A 15,370-nucleotide genomic window follows, 5' to 3' on the forward strand; every position below is an offset into this window, starting at 1 on the left:
TCAAATGTGACTGGTTTGCGTTTATTAATTCTGTTTGTACGAGGTTAGAGCGATAAAAGCTCCGCTCGTTTTGGGCTCCAACATTCAGCTACTCGCAAACGCTAATACATGGCATGAGTCCATCACAGCTATGTCATGAAGAGCGCTCCCCGTTGCTGTAGCTGGGTGTCCAGTACACAAACACACGGACGTTTCTCCTGACGAAGTACAGCTCCACCCCGTATCGTTGTGACGCAGAACCAGCAGCATGACGGAGCCTAGGTCAGCCACTGCCAGGTGAACGCCTGCCTCGCCCTGGCTGAACCGTGAAGGAGTGTCTAAGAGTGGTGGTGCTGGAACCGTTTTCATACACAAGAGAAGCGTTTTTGAGGTGTTTCCGTTGTTCTTTCGGCCATCTTGAAGTGGATTATTGTTTAATGCTAAACAAAGGTTACAAAATCCTCAGCCTGAAAAAAACATATTTTTGTAATCAACAAATCCCCTTTTTGGCTTAAAAGACATTGTTCCATCCTTACTAAATATGTAAACTAGTGTTTAATTGTTTAGAAAATAATTAGTAAAAGTGAATACAAATGACTGTTATTTTTTAAGTTGTGATTATGTTAATAAATCAGTGTGGTTTTTAGCTTCCTTTCAAGTAGGTCTTATCTACGTGCGGCCGACCTGGGGGAGGCGTTCCCTGTTGGTCTTCTACAGCCTTCTACGTCGGCTGACTCCGCCTCCTGTAAATACCTGTTACCTGCGCCCGGCCCAGGCTCAGTGCAGTGCAGACAACTCAGGGACCCACGTAAGAAGCAACAGTAACGCGAGGACTTGGATAACCTGGAGGGGCGAAGCTCCAGCCATCATGAGCATCTCATCAGATTACAAGTCCAGTGGCAAGCAGATCACAGTCGGAAACACGGTCAGTACTGCTCATCTGGATACATAGTCTAGTTCTTCCTTGTTTGCGTACCAGCATTTAAAATTAATGTTTATTTTTGCGATGAAGGTGTTCATATTAAATATTCAAGTACGAATGCACTACTATCACAGAAGTTGCATGGTAACTTTTACTGTAAACCCTATTAGGAAGAGATACAACTTTTGAAAACAATTGTATTGGTGTTAAACGTCATGTTTCGCTCATTTATCTTGCTTATTGTATTTTGGAAGCAACATTACATACCCGTTTATTAGAACCGAGTTTCGTACCTAGTAAATTACATAAGGGGCCTCTTGCACTTTGGGGTATGTACAGTTTTAATCAACTGGATGTGAGTTTAGCACATTGACACCTTGGCGCACAGCCATACTAACTGGATGTGAGTGTGAGTCTTTGAGCACCACCTCGCTTGTTGGGTGTGGAGTCTCGTTCAAGGGTGTGAAGTTTTTATTTTGGAGCTCAGTGCAGCACCGTCTTTTCTGTTCAAATGCGCTGGACGCTTTTGAATGAGGTGAGAAAGAAGGAGCTGCTGTGCCGAGTGAGCGAATGCATAACGCGAGCGTGTTTACTATGAGTGAACGTAATTCCAGGGGGGGGGTAACCTGTAATTTGCAGACACAAGAATGTACCTCAACACTACAGAACGACCACATTTTGATGACTCGGAGACTGCGTTAAACCGCAATTTCATTGGGCAATCTGTCCCCGATTTAAGACACCTCCCAATACATACGACTATCGGAAAACAGTCAATTTAATAAAAGGGTCCACATAATAACTGAGATCTAGATCAGTGGAATAGTTAAACGGTTTTATTAGAAAATTGAAAAGTAAGACAATACTCTGCAAATAAGGCAGAGCTAGGGTTTCAGAAGCACTGTGACGACTGCCTCACATGTCTCAGAGGAGTTCTTCTTTTTTTCACGAGGTGGTAAAGATTGCATGTAACGGTTGTGCAAGGCATCTGAAAAGATTTTTATAAAACTCTCTTAAAACCCATCGGGCCAGTCTTTTCTGTGATTCTTAAGCAGTGGCTTCAGATATGTCTTCAGTCGTTGGATCGCACATGCATTAAGTGAGTCTTTCATCAATCAAGTTTCTTGTAAAGTGCGACAGTGCACCTGCAAGAGTCTCAAGACAAGGAGGGGGGGGGGGGGTGGGGAGGGAGGTGGATCTGCTCTTCAGTTGATATGCTAGGTCTTGAGGTCCTTCCTAAATTGCGACAGCGATGGTGATTTGATTGCCTTAGGTGCAGAGACAGGGAGTTCCAGGTCCTCGCAGCGAGTTAGGAGAAGAATTTTCCTCCAGCTGTGGCCTTGCAGATCTGTGGGATGGTGGCCAGGGTCAGTTGAGCGGAGAAGCCTGATGGAAGTGTAGAAGGAGAGGTGGTGGTTGCGATATGCAGGTCTGGCGTTGTGGAGGGCTTTGTAGGCGTGTGTGAGGATTTTAAAGGCAATTCGTTTGTTGATAGGTGGCTAGTGAAGATCTCAGGTGGCCGGTGATGTGGCTGCTGCGTGGAGGTTCAGAATATATTTGGCGGAGGGGTTTTAGATGTTCTGCAGTTTCTTTTGGAGTTTCTGGGCAGTGCCGGCGTAGAGTGCGTTTCCATAGTAGAGTCTGCTGCTGATGAGTGCATGGCCTGTTAGTGCTGGCTACAGGTAAATAATCCATCAAAGGATAGAGTTCAGCTAAAGGATTGGGTATATTGGACCCATTTAATTTTTGAAAGCATGTGGCAAATTCCTGAGTTACTGCTGTCTGCTTCAACCAAGCTCCCACCCATGTTCAGTTTCTGCCACTCTCTCCACTGGTTTACTCTTATTCTGCCTCTTACTTGGTCTTTTCTCCTTTCACTCTGATAACGTCTCTTTATGTGCACTGTGAGAGATACAAAGAACATCAAGTTTACTCTATATTTTTAATCCTCAAGGAGCCAATTGGGAAGTTACAACAAAAGCATATCTTTTAAATGGTCCATGTGGTGAATGTCACAAGTCCTCTCCAAATCCAAGCAGACCTCGTCAAACAAAGGAACATTTTAGAATGATTGGTAATTATTTATTTTAAATGTTTTATATAGCGCAAACGTGACCCAACAGGGTATCAGAGCACTTTACAAAGAGTCATGAACACATGAGTGGGAGAAAAGTGAGGCTAAACAACAAAGGTGTTGTGACAGATACAGACGGTCACCTCTGAGTTAATGGAGGAGGAACAGTAACACGTAACACCAAAAGATAAAAAATATACAATGGCATAAGTAAGCAATAGAACATGGGTGTTAAATATAGCAAAATGTTCAGGAACGATACAGGATGTAGCAACGCTAAACTGGGTGTGGAGACCCATACAGAGCCAGGCTGACAAGGTAATAGACCACGGCCAGCTAATTTCTAGTTCAGAAAGTATTCATCAGTAAAAGTTTCACTTATTTTTTTTGAAGGATTCACTCTGGTTTCCGGAGGCAGGGAGTTCCAGATTCCCGGGGCAATACCAGAGAAGACTTGAGTATACGTCTTCTTTCTTTGAAATTGTTTTGGTTTTAGCAGCAGAGTGCTAGAGCTCCTAGAGGATCGGCAACTGCCAGAATGTTCCAGTTTTTGAGCAGGTTTACAGAGGGGTGTTGAAATGAAGGGCTTTATGAGCCATGCAGGCAATATTTAGCTGTATACTGGACTTGTATGGGATCCAATATAGGGATTTAAAATGTAGAGATGTGGTTGCTTTTTTGGATTCTGTTATTATCCTTGCAGCCAAGTTCAGAGAGGCCACAAGGGGAGCAAATTTGTAGCTAGGTAGACCGCAAAGGGTTGCACTGCCATACTCCAACCTTGAGATGATTAAGGCTTGAACAGCGGACTTGAAGTCATCAGGCGGGGAGGAAGGGTTTTATTTTTCTTAGTATGCTCAGTTAGAAGTTCACTCCTTTGGTAGTGGTGCTGATATAATCCTGCATGTTAAAGTTCTCATCTAGTATTATACCCAGAGATCTTGTAGAGGCTAAAATGTGTGGTATGCAGCTGAGAGCCGTTGGATGTTTCAAATATCCTTCAATAGTGGGAGATTGCTTGGGTGGGGATATTAGGGGGAATTCTGTTTTGAAGGAGTTAAGTTTGGAATGGTTGGAGGTTAGCTAGTTTTGGGTTTTGTGTAGGGTTTTGTTGAGTGACTTGATTGATAATATCAGGGGAAGCGATTTTCAGGTACAATTGGGTGTCGTCAGCATAAATGTGGTGGTGGATGTTAGATGCTTTGAGGATTTCACTTAGAAGCTCCATTAACAAGTTTAAGAGTGTGGGTGAGAGAAGAATCCCTGAGGGACCCCGAGTGAGAATGGAGTGGAATTGGAAAGGGACTGATTTTCTAAAAGTTCTGGTGTGCAGAAATTAGGCAAACCAGTTTAACACTCACCCAGATAGACCCATCCTGCGTTCCAGTACGTCAAGGAGATTGTCATGTTTGAGAGTATCAAAAGCTGACTAGAGATTGAGGAGGATTAGAATGCAGGATTCGTTCTGATGAAGCATTGTAAGCGCATCATCGACAATGTGAGTAAGGGCAATTTCGATGCTGTGACCCTGATGGAATCCAGATTGGAATTGAAAGAGGGTAGGACTGTGATGCAGGACTTGGTATAGAAACCAGTTTTCGTCACTTCACTGGATAGCTACTTAAAAGTGGATTTCCCACAGAACCCTCACACGCCCTCCACATAATCCTTCTGCCACACAGTTTCTCTGGTCTTTATTTAATTTTCTGATATTTAGTGAGAAAGTTCTCCTCCTTAAATTATTGGAGAAGTTAGACCCTCTCTACATTCCTGTTCCGTGCCCAGGAGCGTACTCCTCCTTTCTGAGGATGCATCTCTCGTGTAGTGTACTGGACACATTTTGGAGAGCTTGGTAAATTGATTTGTAGCAAATTGAGTAGCCCGCCAAACGAGACCCTGCATTTAATTTAGGAGCAATGACTAATCTTCATCATAGGTTTATGTGACACGTTTTTGTTTTAGCACTGTTCATTTTTTTTTGTCCGCCTCTCCGAAGATTGGGGAGTGATCTAGGGAGTAGAACTACCTCGTTGTCCATGCAATGGTAGTTCTAATCAGTGTACCCTTCATTTTAGTTTCTTTTGTAAGTTTTATAAGTTGCCAATGCTATGTCATTTGAGCCCATTGCTGAGTAAGTTTTCTTTTAGTCAATGTTAGACCTGCTGTGTTTTTTGTTTTACAACAGCTGCATTTGGTTGATATTTGTCTTGCTGTAATATCCTTTATGCAACAGGCACTTGTGGTAGCAGGTTCCTAGCAGATGTATGTTCTGGAAGTGGAATGTGATGGATTTCAGGGAGGAATGGAGTGTCCCTATCTTCATCCACTCCTTTTATAGGTCTGTCATTAGCCATGACCGTTTTAATATTGCTAAAGTTACAAAGATAAAATATACGTACTTATAGGGGCATTCATCCAGCCCTCTTCATTCAATTGTCTGCTGTTGGGTCATTCACATTTCACTTCCGGCCCCAACAGCATAAGGCAATGAAGCAGTCCACTCCAGCCATAATCTCTTAGCAGATTTTGTTCAATAAATGTCTGCTCATACTTTTGATCTTCAGCATTTGCGACTGTTGGGGTAATGCTTCCAATTACACTTCACTGTGAGTGATGGCATTGCTCTGTCTCACAATAGAACATCGGCACACAAGGTAGTTCCCTTCTGTGCCGCAGACTGCTATGGCAATGTGTGCTTATTGTGACCAAAAATATTTGAGTTTTCAGCCGTTTTTTGCTTTTTTTAGATTAAATATTGGTGAGGCAACTCCCCCAAAACTAAAATTTTATAAAAATCATGAGGACAAAACTGGCAATGCCAAAGCTTGGCAGCCTACTCCAGAACGATTGACTTTGCCAGTACTTGTTTTGCATGAAACGCATGCTACAAGTAGAAGATTTTTGTGTTTGATCATGTATAGTCCGAATATGTCTTCATCTTGGGTGTTTAGGTCAGGTAGGGTCATTTCTGCTCGGAGTTTTGAGAGATAGAAGTGAGGTGGAGGTTGAGAAGGTACTGAGTTATAACCAAAGAAATATGGCCATTGTAAAAATGTTTTAATGTAATTACAGGTCTACTGTGTTAAGCTTTTACTGCAGGTTTTAAATATTTCTGAAGCTTAATGCATTCCTGTGGTTTATGCAAAGTCAAGATATGACTCACTAAGAGTTTCTACTGAATGCCATTATGTCTTGTAATTCCTGTTTGCATTACTTTGAATACTGTGCAGTGCTTTATTTAGGCTTTGCCAAACAGCACACAATATTTGTTTATTTTATTTATTTACTACAGTGTCTGGTATTTTAAGGTGAGAGTTTCTGCATTCTCGTGTGTTATGATAAATTTCTGCACGTCCTTTTCACTGTCTAAAACTCTAGTGGACCAGCAGATTCACACTGTTGGCAAATAATTGCTCTCTTGAATCATTTTGTATATGTTTAGTGAGCACTGTCAGTCTGTTTGAATGCTTCTAGAGACTTAATTGAGCAGCGTTTCCTAAAATTATTTATTAGTGTTTGCACATTTTCCTCCTGAAATTTGACAATTGTGAGATACTCGTACCTCCAATTCTGCTCTTGAAATTGGTAGGACCTAATATTGGTTGCTCTAGGCCCACCAAAGCTATCCTGTGTCGCCCATTGCAACTTTCTGCTGACTCCACTCGGATCCTTTGGCTCCTGTTTCAGAAATCCTGAAATGTGGCAATTTTGGGGTGGGAGACCTCGTTCTAAAAATACAATATTTCCAAATATTTCCGCATTAATAAAACGATGTGCTTAACAACACATATACATTTAAAATGTGCACTCTCCCTGTTCTGTGCTAGGCCTGTCCCCAACTGTGAAAGGTCTAAATCTGCACATTGACCTGGTGGGTAGCACCATACATGCCTTAGTTACTGATAGTGGACTAGTGTCCCTGGTTTGGATTCAGTACTTATGGCGGTGGTCGCGGCATAGAGTGGTTAACAGAATCAATAGTGTGACCAGACCTTTTTATCTGGGTTAATCAGGTTGAGGCCTGCTGTCTTACCTCTTTAAATGTCTGCTTCCAAGCTGTTGCCCAGATCCTTGCACTGACATCCAGAGTGAATGGTTGTGTGTGTAGCCAGTGTAGCACATACATGATGCGCTAATGAGCCAGAGTATGGAGTCAAGCTGAATCAATTTTGGATACCCCAGGCCTGGCCTAACACAAGATGGAGGTTGAGAATTGTGCTCCTAGCTTGGAAGTGTATTGCTTACATTCCTGCAGATGGATGGAGGAACCCCAGACACTGAAGTGAGGGTATTGGAGACACAGCTCCAGAGAGGCCTTTTGTTTGGCAGGAGTTTGTTTATTCTCGCCGAGCACTGCCATTTGGTGGTCTGTAAGAGTGAGTGGTACACTGCAGACTGTTAAAGGTGACAAAATGTCTAGGCAAAATCCTTTTTAGGTCTCTCCTACGCAGCTCGCATGCGCTTCTTAGGAGAACCTTTAGCCGTCGTTCTGCTCTTTTTCAAACCACATACTCGTGTTTGTGGCTGCATCCACCTTGCGGGACTGAGCAGGGGCGCGCCACAAGCACGAGTATGTGCTTCGAAAAAGAGCAAACCGCATACACACGCACCACTCTTTCTCACGCTCTCCTTTTCTCTCTTGTCTCCTTCTTTTAAAAAATACCTGGTTCGCTGCAGAAACCCCTTCAGCGCTAGCAGATCCAATCTATATCACACTTTGTTTCATATATTTCCTGACCATTGAGCCACAGTTCGTGAACTCTTGAAGAATTAATTTTCAGTGATCACCCCCCCCTCCCCCCCCCCCCCCCCCCCAACTCTAAAGTTCATATTGGTTGGAAACAATATAACTTATTTGTTTGTAGCAATTTGAAAATCTAAAAACACTCTAGAATAATTGCATCCTGTCGAATTTAGGATTAACCATACATTTTTTCCACACTCAAACAGTATATGCTCGTTGAAATTATTTTGGGTTTTTTTCAGTGAAGTTTAACCGGACGTATGTAGTGTTTTCTAAGCATCACTGTTTGCGCATAATTGGGATCAGTACTTTATTGGGAACAGTACTTTAGGAGACTGTCCGATTCTTGTCCTATATATGTTATATCGTTTACTGTGAAACGTACCGATAAGCTGATTAATCTATGGAGAAAGAGTTGTGCCGCTCATAGTTATAATGCACTAGATGGGGATGCTATCCATGCACGCGTGTATGTGTAGACACAACCACCACACTCGTGGCATTCGTGTGTGTGAGAGCGAGAGCTCGGTGGTATTTTGATTGCCCAGGAAATGGAACACTACGTAAAACTGCTGCTAAAACATTTGTTATTGCCAATATTGGTAAGTACTCCAACAATCATGCGCCTTATTTACGAATTATTTTCGAACAGTCTTGTTTATCAAAGCAAAACACATCTAACCTGAATCAATAAATTTTTTCGGAGTCAAGGGATATCTGGGATATGTTTTGGGAAAGCCAAGCAAGTTTTGTCCCTTCCCCTGTTCTACCCTCATCAGACTGGCCCTTGCCCTTAGGGAACACTTCAGTAGTGCGGTATTTAGACAGAAATTGGCCTTCGAACTGTTAAGAGACTGGCTTCCTCTACCAACTCTGTGGAAAACATCACGGATGCTTGAAGATGCCATATAGACGGAGCCTGGTATGCTGATATTAAATGAGAATCCTCTTTCTGGTCCACCATCGCGATGACTGTTGACCAGCCATTGAACTCCACGCTACAGCCACCATCACACTGGCAGTGGACCAGGGACAGAGAAACGCCTTGGTCAGTGCCGGCCCAGTTTTGCTGCTGGTGCATGTTCAGACCCGTGCGAGTGCTGTGGCCAACACCTACTAGATGAGGAGCAAAACAGAACCTGCTGCAGACTCTACCTTCCCATTTAGGTGCCTGCGACTTTACAGCTCGAAAGAAGGCAAGCACAATTGCAACAAGCATTGGCATAGTCAATAGGTCTCGCCTTTGGGACCTTATAAGTATTTAATTATGCAGCACAATATCCTTGGTGCAACATCAACTGTTGCATGGCTAAACACTTATAATGTCCCAAAAGCGAGACCTATTGGCTATGCCAATGCTTGTTTATTTCTGTGAACACCCCTTTTGCTGAGCTGGTATCAACTAGGTGCAGAAACCTCACACCTCTGTGCCTCTGTTGTGGAATTTCCAGGATAGTGACCGCCCCAGTGGTTGTGTGTGTGTGTGGTTGTAGGTGTGTGTGTCTAAGTAATATAGCTGTACACAGTCTGTGTGTGGAGAACAGCTTGGAAAGGAGAATTGAAAGAAGAATCACCTTTAACCAGTTCTACAGTGGATCCGCGTCTCTTGTCTGAAAGCTATGTTTAAAAGTGGGATCCAAACCACCAGACTTGGTTCCAGTTCCAAGTTCTCTAAGACCAAGGAAGGGAGTACTCTGCAGAGTACTCACAAGGCTGCTGTGCCACCAAGTCTGGTGTCTACCTTACTGCCAGAGGTGACTGGACACCACTAAAGTCTTGATTCCCTGCATGAGGAGCTGTGTGCATGCCCTTGAATGCCTGGAAGTGTGCCTGCCTGAGTCACAAGGAGCCTGCCTTGCCCTGGAGAAGGAGCGACTGTCTGTGAAAGAGCTAGGTTAAGCCTCTCCCACGTGGCTGAGTGAGAAGCTATCTGCCTGAGAGCGATCCTGGAGGACCCTTGTGCCTGTGTGTCTCCACAGGCTCTATTTCCAGTTCTTCATGGGAATGCAAATTAGCTTCCAGGAACTTCAGGCAGGGAAAAGATAATTTTCTAAAAGTTACTTTTCATTTATATTCATTAACAGTCCAACTACACCATTGAATTGAATTTTTAATACCTATTATAACTAGGTGTCCAATTGTTTTTCTTACTGATCCATTTCCTGAGACACAGTATTAGTATTGTAATCTGAGCTCTGGTATTCTACATAGGACAGCTAGGCCTACCACAGTGAAAATAACTTTTTAGGGCTATAAGGACATGTTAACATTATATTTCTACATGTCCTACTTTTAAATACCATGCACACTGCCCTTCTAGGCTACAAGTTCTACATAGTGACTTACTATTTAAAAGGGAGGTTTTGACCTGCTAAAAGTTTCTTTTTACAGGTTGAATTGCTGTTTTTACTCTGCAGTGGTCAGGCTGCAGATGTAGGCCTGAAGCCATTTTTGCACTGCCACTGTAGTGGATGATAAAATAGGTGCTGCAGTAAACTAGTGCCATTTAACTTCATGGCCTGGATACCCTTTGCACCATATACTAGGGACTCAAAGGCAAGTTAAATATGCCAATCGGGAATATGCCAAATCAACCATGTTGAAAGGGGAAGCACAGGTCAGGTACTTTACTGCTAGTTGGCAGAGGTAAAGCGCTTCGACATCTAAAGCCAGCAAAACTATAGCATGTAAAAGGCAAAAAAGGCAGATTTCCTACAGTGGTGCAAGGATCAATGAAAAATAGCCTCCCACAAGTTAACAGTAGGAGTTTTTCATGGGCTTTACAAGCAATTGTACCTGTTGTGGCTTTCTAATATTTTGTCTTTATAGTTGTCAAAGTGCTGCTTTTGCATTAATTGTCCTCTTTTACCACTCAAAGCTCAGTTGAACACTGTTCCATACAAGGCTTGGGCAACAGGCAGTTCTTGAAATCTTCTGAGATACCAGTAATATGTCTAAAGCAGGAAGTATAATTCAGGATTTAAATCAATAACTTTTTAAGTGCGGGTGTCGGCCAATGGCACTACCTCCCCTGTGCGAGCGTAGGCCATTGGCCAAAACTAGGGCGGTATTTAAAGGCCCCTCTGGTGTTCTGCACCAGTGGGAGTTCTCTGTGTTTTTTATTTTTTATCTTATTTTTTACATCCAGCTTGCTTGAGAAAAGCTTCCAGAGTAGCCTGATTGTGTGTGGTTTCTTTAATTGTTTTATTTTATTAATACTATGACAATCGGCGCTTGATGCCATCACAGTAAAGTGAAAGTAAAACAAGACAATGGGCTAGTTTTATTTTCACTACATTAGTGCTCGGAAGCATATCTCAGTACCCAGAGCCCTAATTGCATTTGGAGAGGTATTGTTAGAAAGGGGAGAATGTCTCTCACCCCCCCCCCTCCCTCCCCCTCCAATGATTCCTCTGCACAGTGGTCTCTGCTTGCAGATCGTCAATATGAGCGACCCCCAAGCAAAGAATCTGCCCACTAGGCACAAGGGATGAGGGGGGGGGGGGGACCAGCCCCTTAAGCAAGGGCTTGTGCTCCCTTCAGCATATTTGAATATTTCAGTCTTCCTGGATGGGGGTAATTGCCCGGTGAAGGGGCTGAACAAAAAGCCTACAAGATGCAAAAAGCCTCCTAGATGCTATATATATATTTTTGGAATCCAGGTCGTCATCTTTGAATCAGCAACACAGTAGTGTGAGGCAGTCACTGCGCTTTTGTTGTGATTTCTTGCTACCACTAGTTTTTCACACAACCTCTATGCCCTGCACATTTGTTGTGTTCTCGCCTACTTGGCACCTTGCTTCTTTAAAAAACACTGGGTATGCCTAATTTTTGCTTTTTTTTTGCCATCTTCCTTCAGCCTTAGCATGCGGAACCTTCCTCCTAACTTCTTCATGTTTGACTCTAATGGTTCCTGGTCTTCCTCAATGATCAACAGCACAACACTAGATGGAGGACTAAGGTGCCATGTTGTTAACCATGTTGCCGATGCCTTCAGTAAGGAAGGGTTTTTCATTTTTGCCATTCATTGTCTGGGGCTTCACAGTGAAAACCCAAAAGCCTTCTGAGTCTGCAGGATGTTTCTCATCCTTGCGTCCCATCCTTTATTTACTGTCAAGATGATTAGCGGTGAGTAGGACTCTCTTAGAGTGGAGAAGAGGGCAGAGGTTCATGTCTGATCGATCATTTACCAGGAACTTGACATTGACAACCTCATCACGGGTCAGAAGAAATTAGACCATATCATCCTGACTAATGACTTCTGTACTGGCTTTACTTTCAGATGCTCATCCGTTTCACTCAACCAATTAGCGGCTTGTAGAGCATGGCTACTCATCTGTGAGGGCCTCAAGACGCAGGGGGCGCTGCTGGGCCTTCTGGGTGTAGAATCATTCGAAGATCCAGGTCTTGAGATCCTTCTTGAATTTGGTCAATGACTTGGATTGCCTAAGGTGGAGGAGCAGGGTGTTCCAGGTCTTGGCGGTGGGGTAGGAGAAAGATCTTCCTCCGGTTCTGGTCTTGTGAATCCTGGGGAGGGAGGCTAGGGCGAGTTGGGCGGGACTGATTTGTCTGGCAGTTACGTGGAATGCGAGGCGGTGGTTTAGGTATGCTGGTCCTTCATCGTGGAGAGCTTTGTAGGCATGTGTGAGGAGCTGGAAAGTGATTCTTTTGTTTACTGGGAGCCAGTGGGGTTGGCAGAGGTGTTATGTGATGTGGCTGTGGTGGGGGATTTCGAGGACCAGTCTGGCTGCGGCGTTTTTGACATTCTGTAGTTTCTTGAGCTGTTTCTGTGTGACGCCGGCGTAGAGTGCATTGCTGTAGTAGTCTGTTGGTGATGAGTGTGTGGGTGACCGTCATTCTGGATTCTGTGGGGAGGAAACTGCATTGATTTGGTGGTTCATTGTAAGCGATGACTTCAGTATGATGCTGAGGTTACATGTGTGATCTGTCAGGGTGGGAGGGGGATCACAGAGTGGCTGGCCACCAAGAGGCGTCCCAGGCTGTAGGAGTGGGTCCCAGGATGATTACTTCAGTCTTGTTTGAGTTGAGCTTGAGGCAGCTATCTTTCATCCAGGTAGCAACGTCCTTCATTCCGCTGTGGAAGTTGGTTCAGGCAGTTTTGGGTTCCTTGAGGAGGGAGAGGTTCAGTTGAGTGTCAGTGGTGGTGATCATGTTGAGTCCTTGGCTTCTGACGATGACTGCGAGGGGGGCCATGTAGACGTTGAAGCGGGTGGGACTCTGGGAGGAACCCTAGGCACTCTGCAGCTGATCTCTGTAGGTCCTGAGAGGAATGGGGTAGTCTGACTCGCTGAGTAAGGAGCGGATTCCAGTCCAGTGCCATGTCGTGGATGCCGTTGTCGTGGCGTCTCCTGCTTAGGATGCGTTGATGGCCTTCTCGATGACCTTGACTGGGAAGGGGAGGTGGGAGATGGGTCTGAAGTTCTTGAGGTCATTCGGTTCTGCGTGTGGCTTCTTCAGCAGGGGGTTGTTCTCTGAGTGTTTCCAGCTGTCGGGGAAGGTGGCGGTTTTGATGGAGCAGTTGATGGTGCGGCAAACCTGGGGGGCGATGGTGGCGGCTGCTCTGTGGAAGATATGGTGCGGCAAGGATCCGACTGGGCTCCTGAGTGGATGCTCTTCATGGTCTTTAGCATGTCCCCTGTTGTGAGCGGAGTCCAGCAGAGCACGGTCTGTTGGGGTGCAGCGTGGTTGCGTGCAGTGGTGGCGTGCGAAGTGGCAGCGTCTAGGGTGTCGAAGCTGTTGCGTGTTTCAAAGCCTACTATATCCTTTCCACAGTCTACTGCTTCACATTCAAGGTGTCCTCTAAAGAAGCTATGCTTCTGATGCCAGAGACTGATTGGCAGTTCAACTTGGCGGTTATCTTTGAAATAGAAAAAATATACTTCTAAGAAATTCTGGCTGCTGATATTGGCTTGGCCAGTGCAGTTTTCAAAGCATCCGGCGTTTGCATAGCCAATAGCATGGAGTGGCGGGGATCAAGAAAAAAGCGGTGGAACGGAGAGAGAAAGGGAGCGCACAACACAGACCCATTGTCAGAGAGAGGGAGGAAAACCTCTGGTGTGTGGGGCTGGGGAGGTACAGACGGTGTCTTGATTAAGTAGGGAGGGTGAAGGAGAGATAGGTGCAAAACATGCACTCTCAATGAGTGCTAAGTAACAAATGATGGCCATGAAAAAAAATACAAGGAATAGGTCCCCGGCACCAGCTGTGAATAGATGCGCTCAGTCAAAAACAAATGTGAAAGCCTAAATTCTCCAGAGGCTGGGAAAAACCCAAGAATAGGGAGTAAAGCAATCCAATCTGGAGCAGGAAATTGGAATGGGCTAAAGTGCCATCCAGTCATGAGTACAGTTGAAGTATTGATAACAATGCTGTCTGTGTGCAGGATAGACATCTAAAGCAGTCCACTCCAAATCTGCAACCATTGCATTGCAAACTTTAGTTGTCAACCAACATGGGAAATATTTGTGACTGACACCCTATTGCAGACTATTGTACGCTAAGGTCATGCTCACAGGGTACAGTGGGGAATGTTGTGAAAAATAAGCCTGGACTGGGCACAAGTGGTCCTGGAAAACTGGATTGCTCTGCTGAATAGCAGATCCGAGAGAGATTGCATTTATATACTGCTTACTACCACTTATGAGGCGCTGAATCTGGTTACCATCCAGGATATGGATAGAGCTATACAAACACCTACACAATAAAAACTTAGTAATACAAGAAAGGATTTGCGAAAATGACACATTTAGGGGAGAGTAAATTAAGTGATCTACTGTATCGCAAAGTAGTGACTAAATTTCTGTTTTATGTTCCCAGAGCTGTGTTTTTTTTTATTTTTTCTTCAACACACATTTTTATTAAGTCAGCAGAGAAAATAACCACATTTCGGACAGGAGAAATACAATAAAAACTGAACAGTATCATAGCATCCAAGCTGGTGACTTCCATGACAATAGTATGACATTTATAATATAATAAAATGAAAATTTCGTGCCTGTAAACGTCAGCCCTTAACATTACAACCAAGTGTGCTATGGACTTTGTAATAGTCCAGGTATCGTACCCATCAAGCCAGGTCACAAGTATCATTATTCTTTGCCGTGGTTTGTTCTCACAAGGCCTCCACATCAGCATGTTGTGGTGGAGGGGGTTCCAAAACGAGACCTCTAAAGTCTGCCCATCGCTTCCAAATTTAGGGGTGCTTCTGTGGGCAACCCCACGCTGTAAATCTAGGCTGCTCCTGACCCATGCACCAATCAAGACCTGCCTTCCACGCTCCCAAGTTAGGGGGGGGGGGGGGGGGTCCTTCCATACTCTAGCTATATCTCTTATAGCCAAAGTGATGCCCAAGAATAGCAAATGCCTTTCATAGATATTGCCCCCTATTTAGTCGGTGATGTGTAGCACGACAGGCTTCGGAGATGAGAGTATTTCCCATCCCAGTACTTCTGACAAACAGCCAGTGACCCCCGTCCAAAATCTATTAAAAGCAGTGCATTCCCAAACGGTGCGGATAAACGTGCCGTCCGTGACGTCTCATCGCAAACGTAGGGGAAGCGATCAGTCCTGCCCTCCATAGCCTATGTCTGGTAAAATAAGCACGGTGTATGTATTTGAACTGGATAAGTCT

The 15,370-nt window shown here is 44.3% G+C and overlaps 1 protein-coding gene across 1 annotated transcript in view; it reads left to right on the forward strand.

Annotated features, from left to right (window-relative positions):
- The first annotated feature begins 716 nt into the window (after nucleotides 1-716).
- Nucleotides 717-15,370, forward strand: part of KCTD14 (potassium channel tetramerization domain containing 14) — a 46,767-nt gene continuing 32,113 nt past the window's right edge. The window contains exon 1 of the mRNA XM_085623247.1: nucleotides 717-904. Within this exon, the coding sequence (XP_085479373.1) occupies nucleotides 848-904 (57 nt within the window). The 5' untranslated portion in view covers nucleotides 717-847. The remainder of the gene's footprint in view (nucleotides 905-15,370) is intronic.

This window comes from Triturus cristatus, chromosome 8, assembly GCF_964204655.1.
Source record: "Triturus cristatus chromosome 8, aTriCri1.1, whole genome shotgun sequence".
Lineage (NCBI taxonomy): Eukaryota > Metazoa > Chordata > Amphibia > Caudata > Salamandridae > Triturus > Triturus cristatus.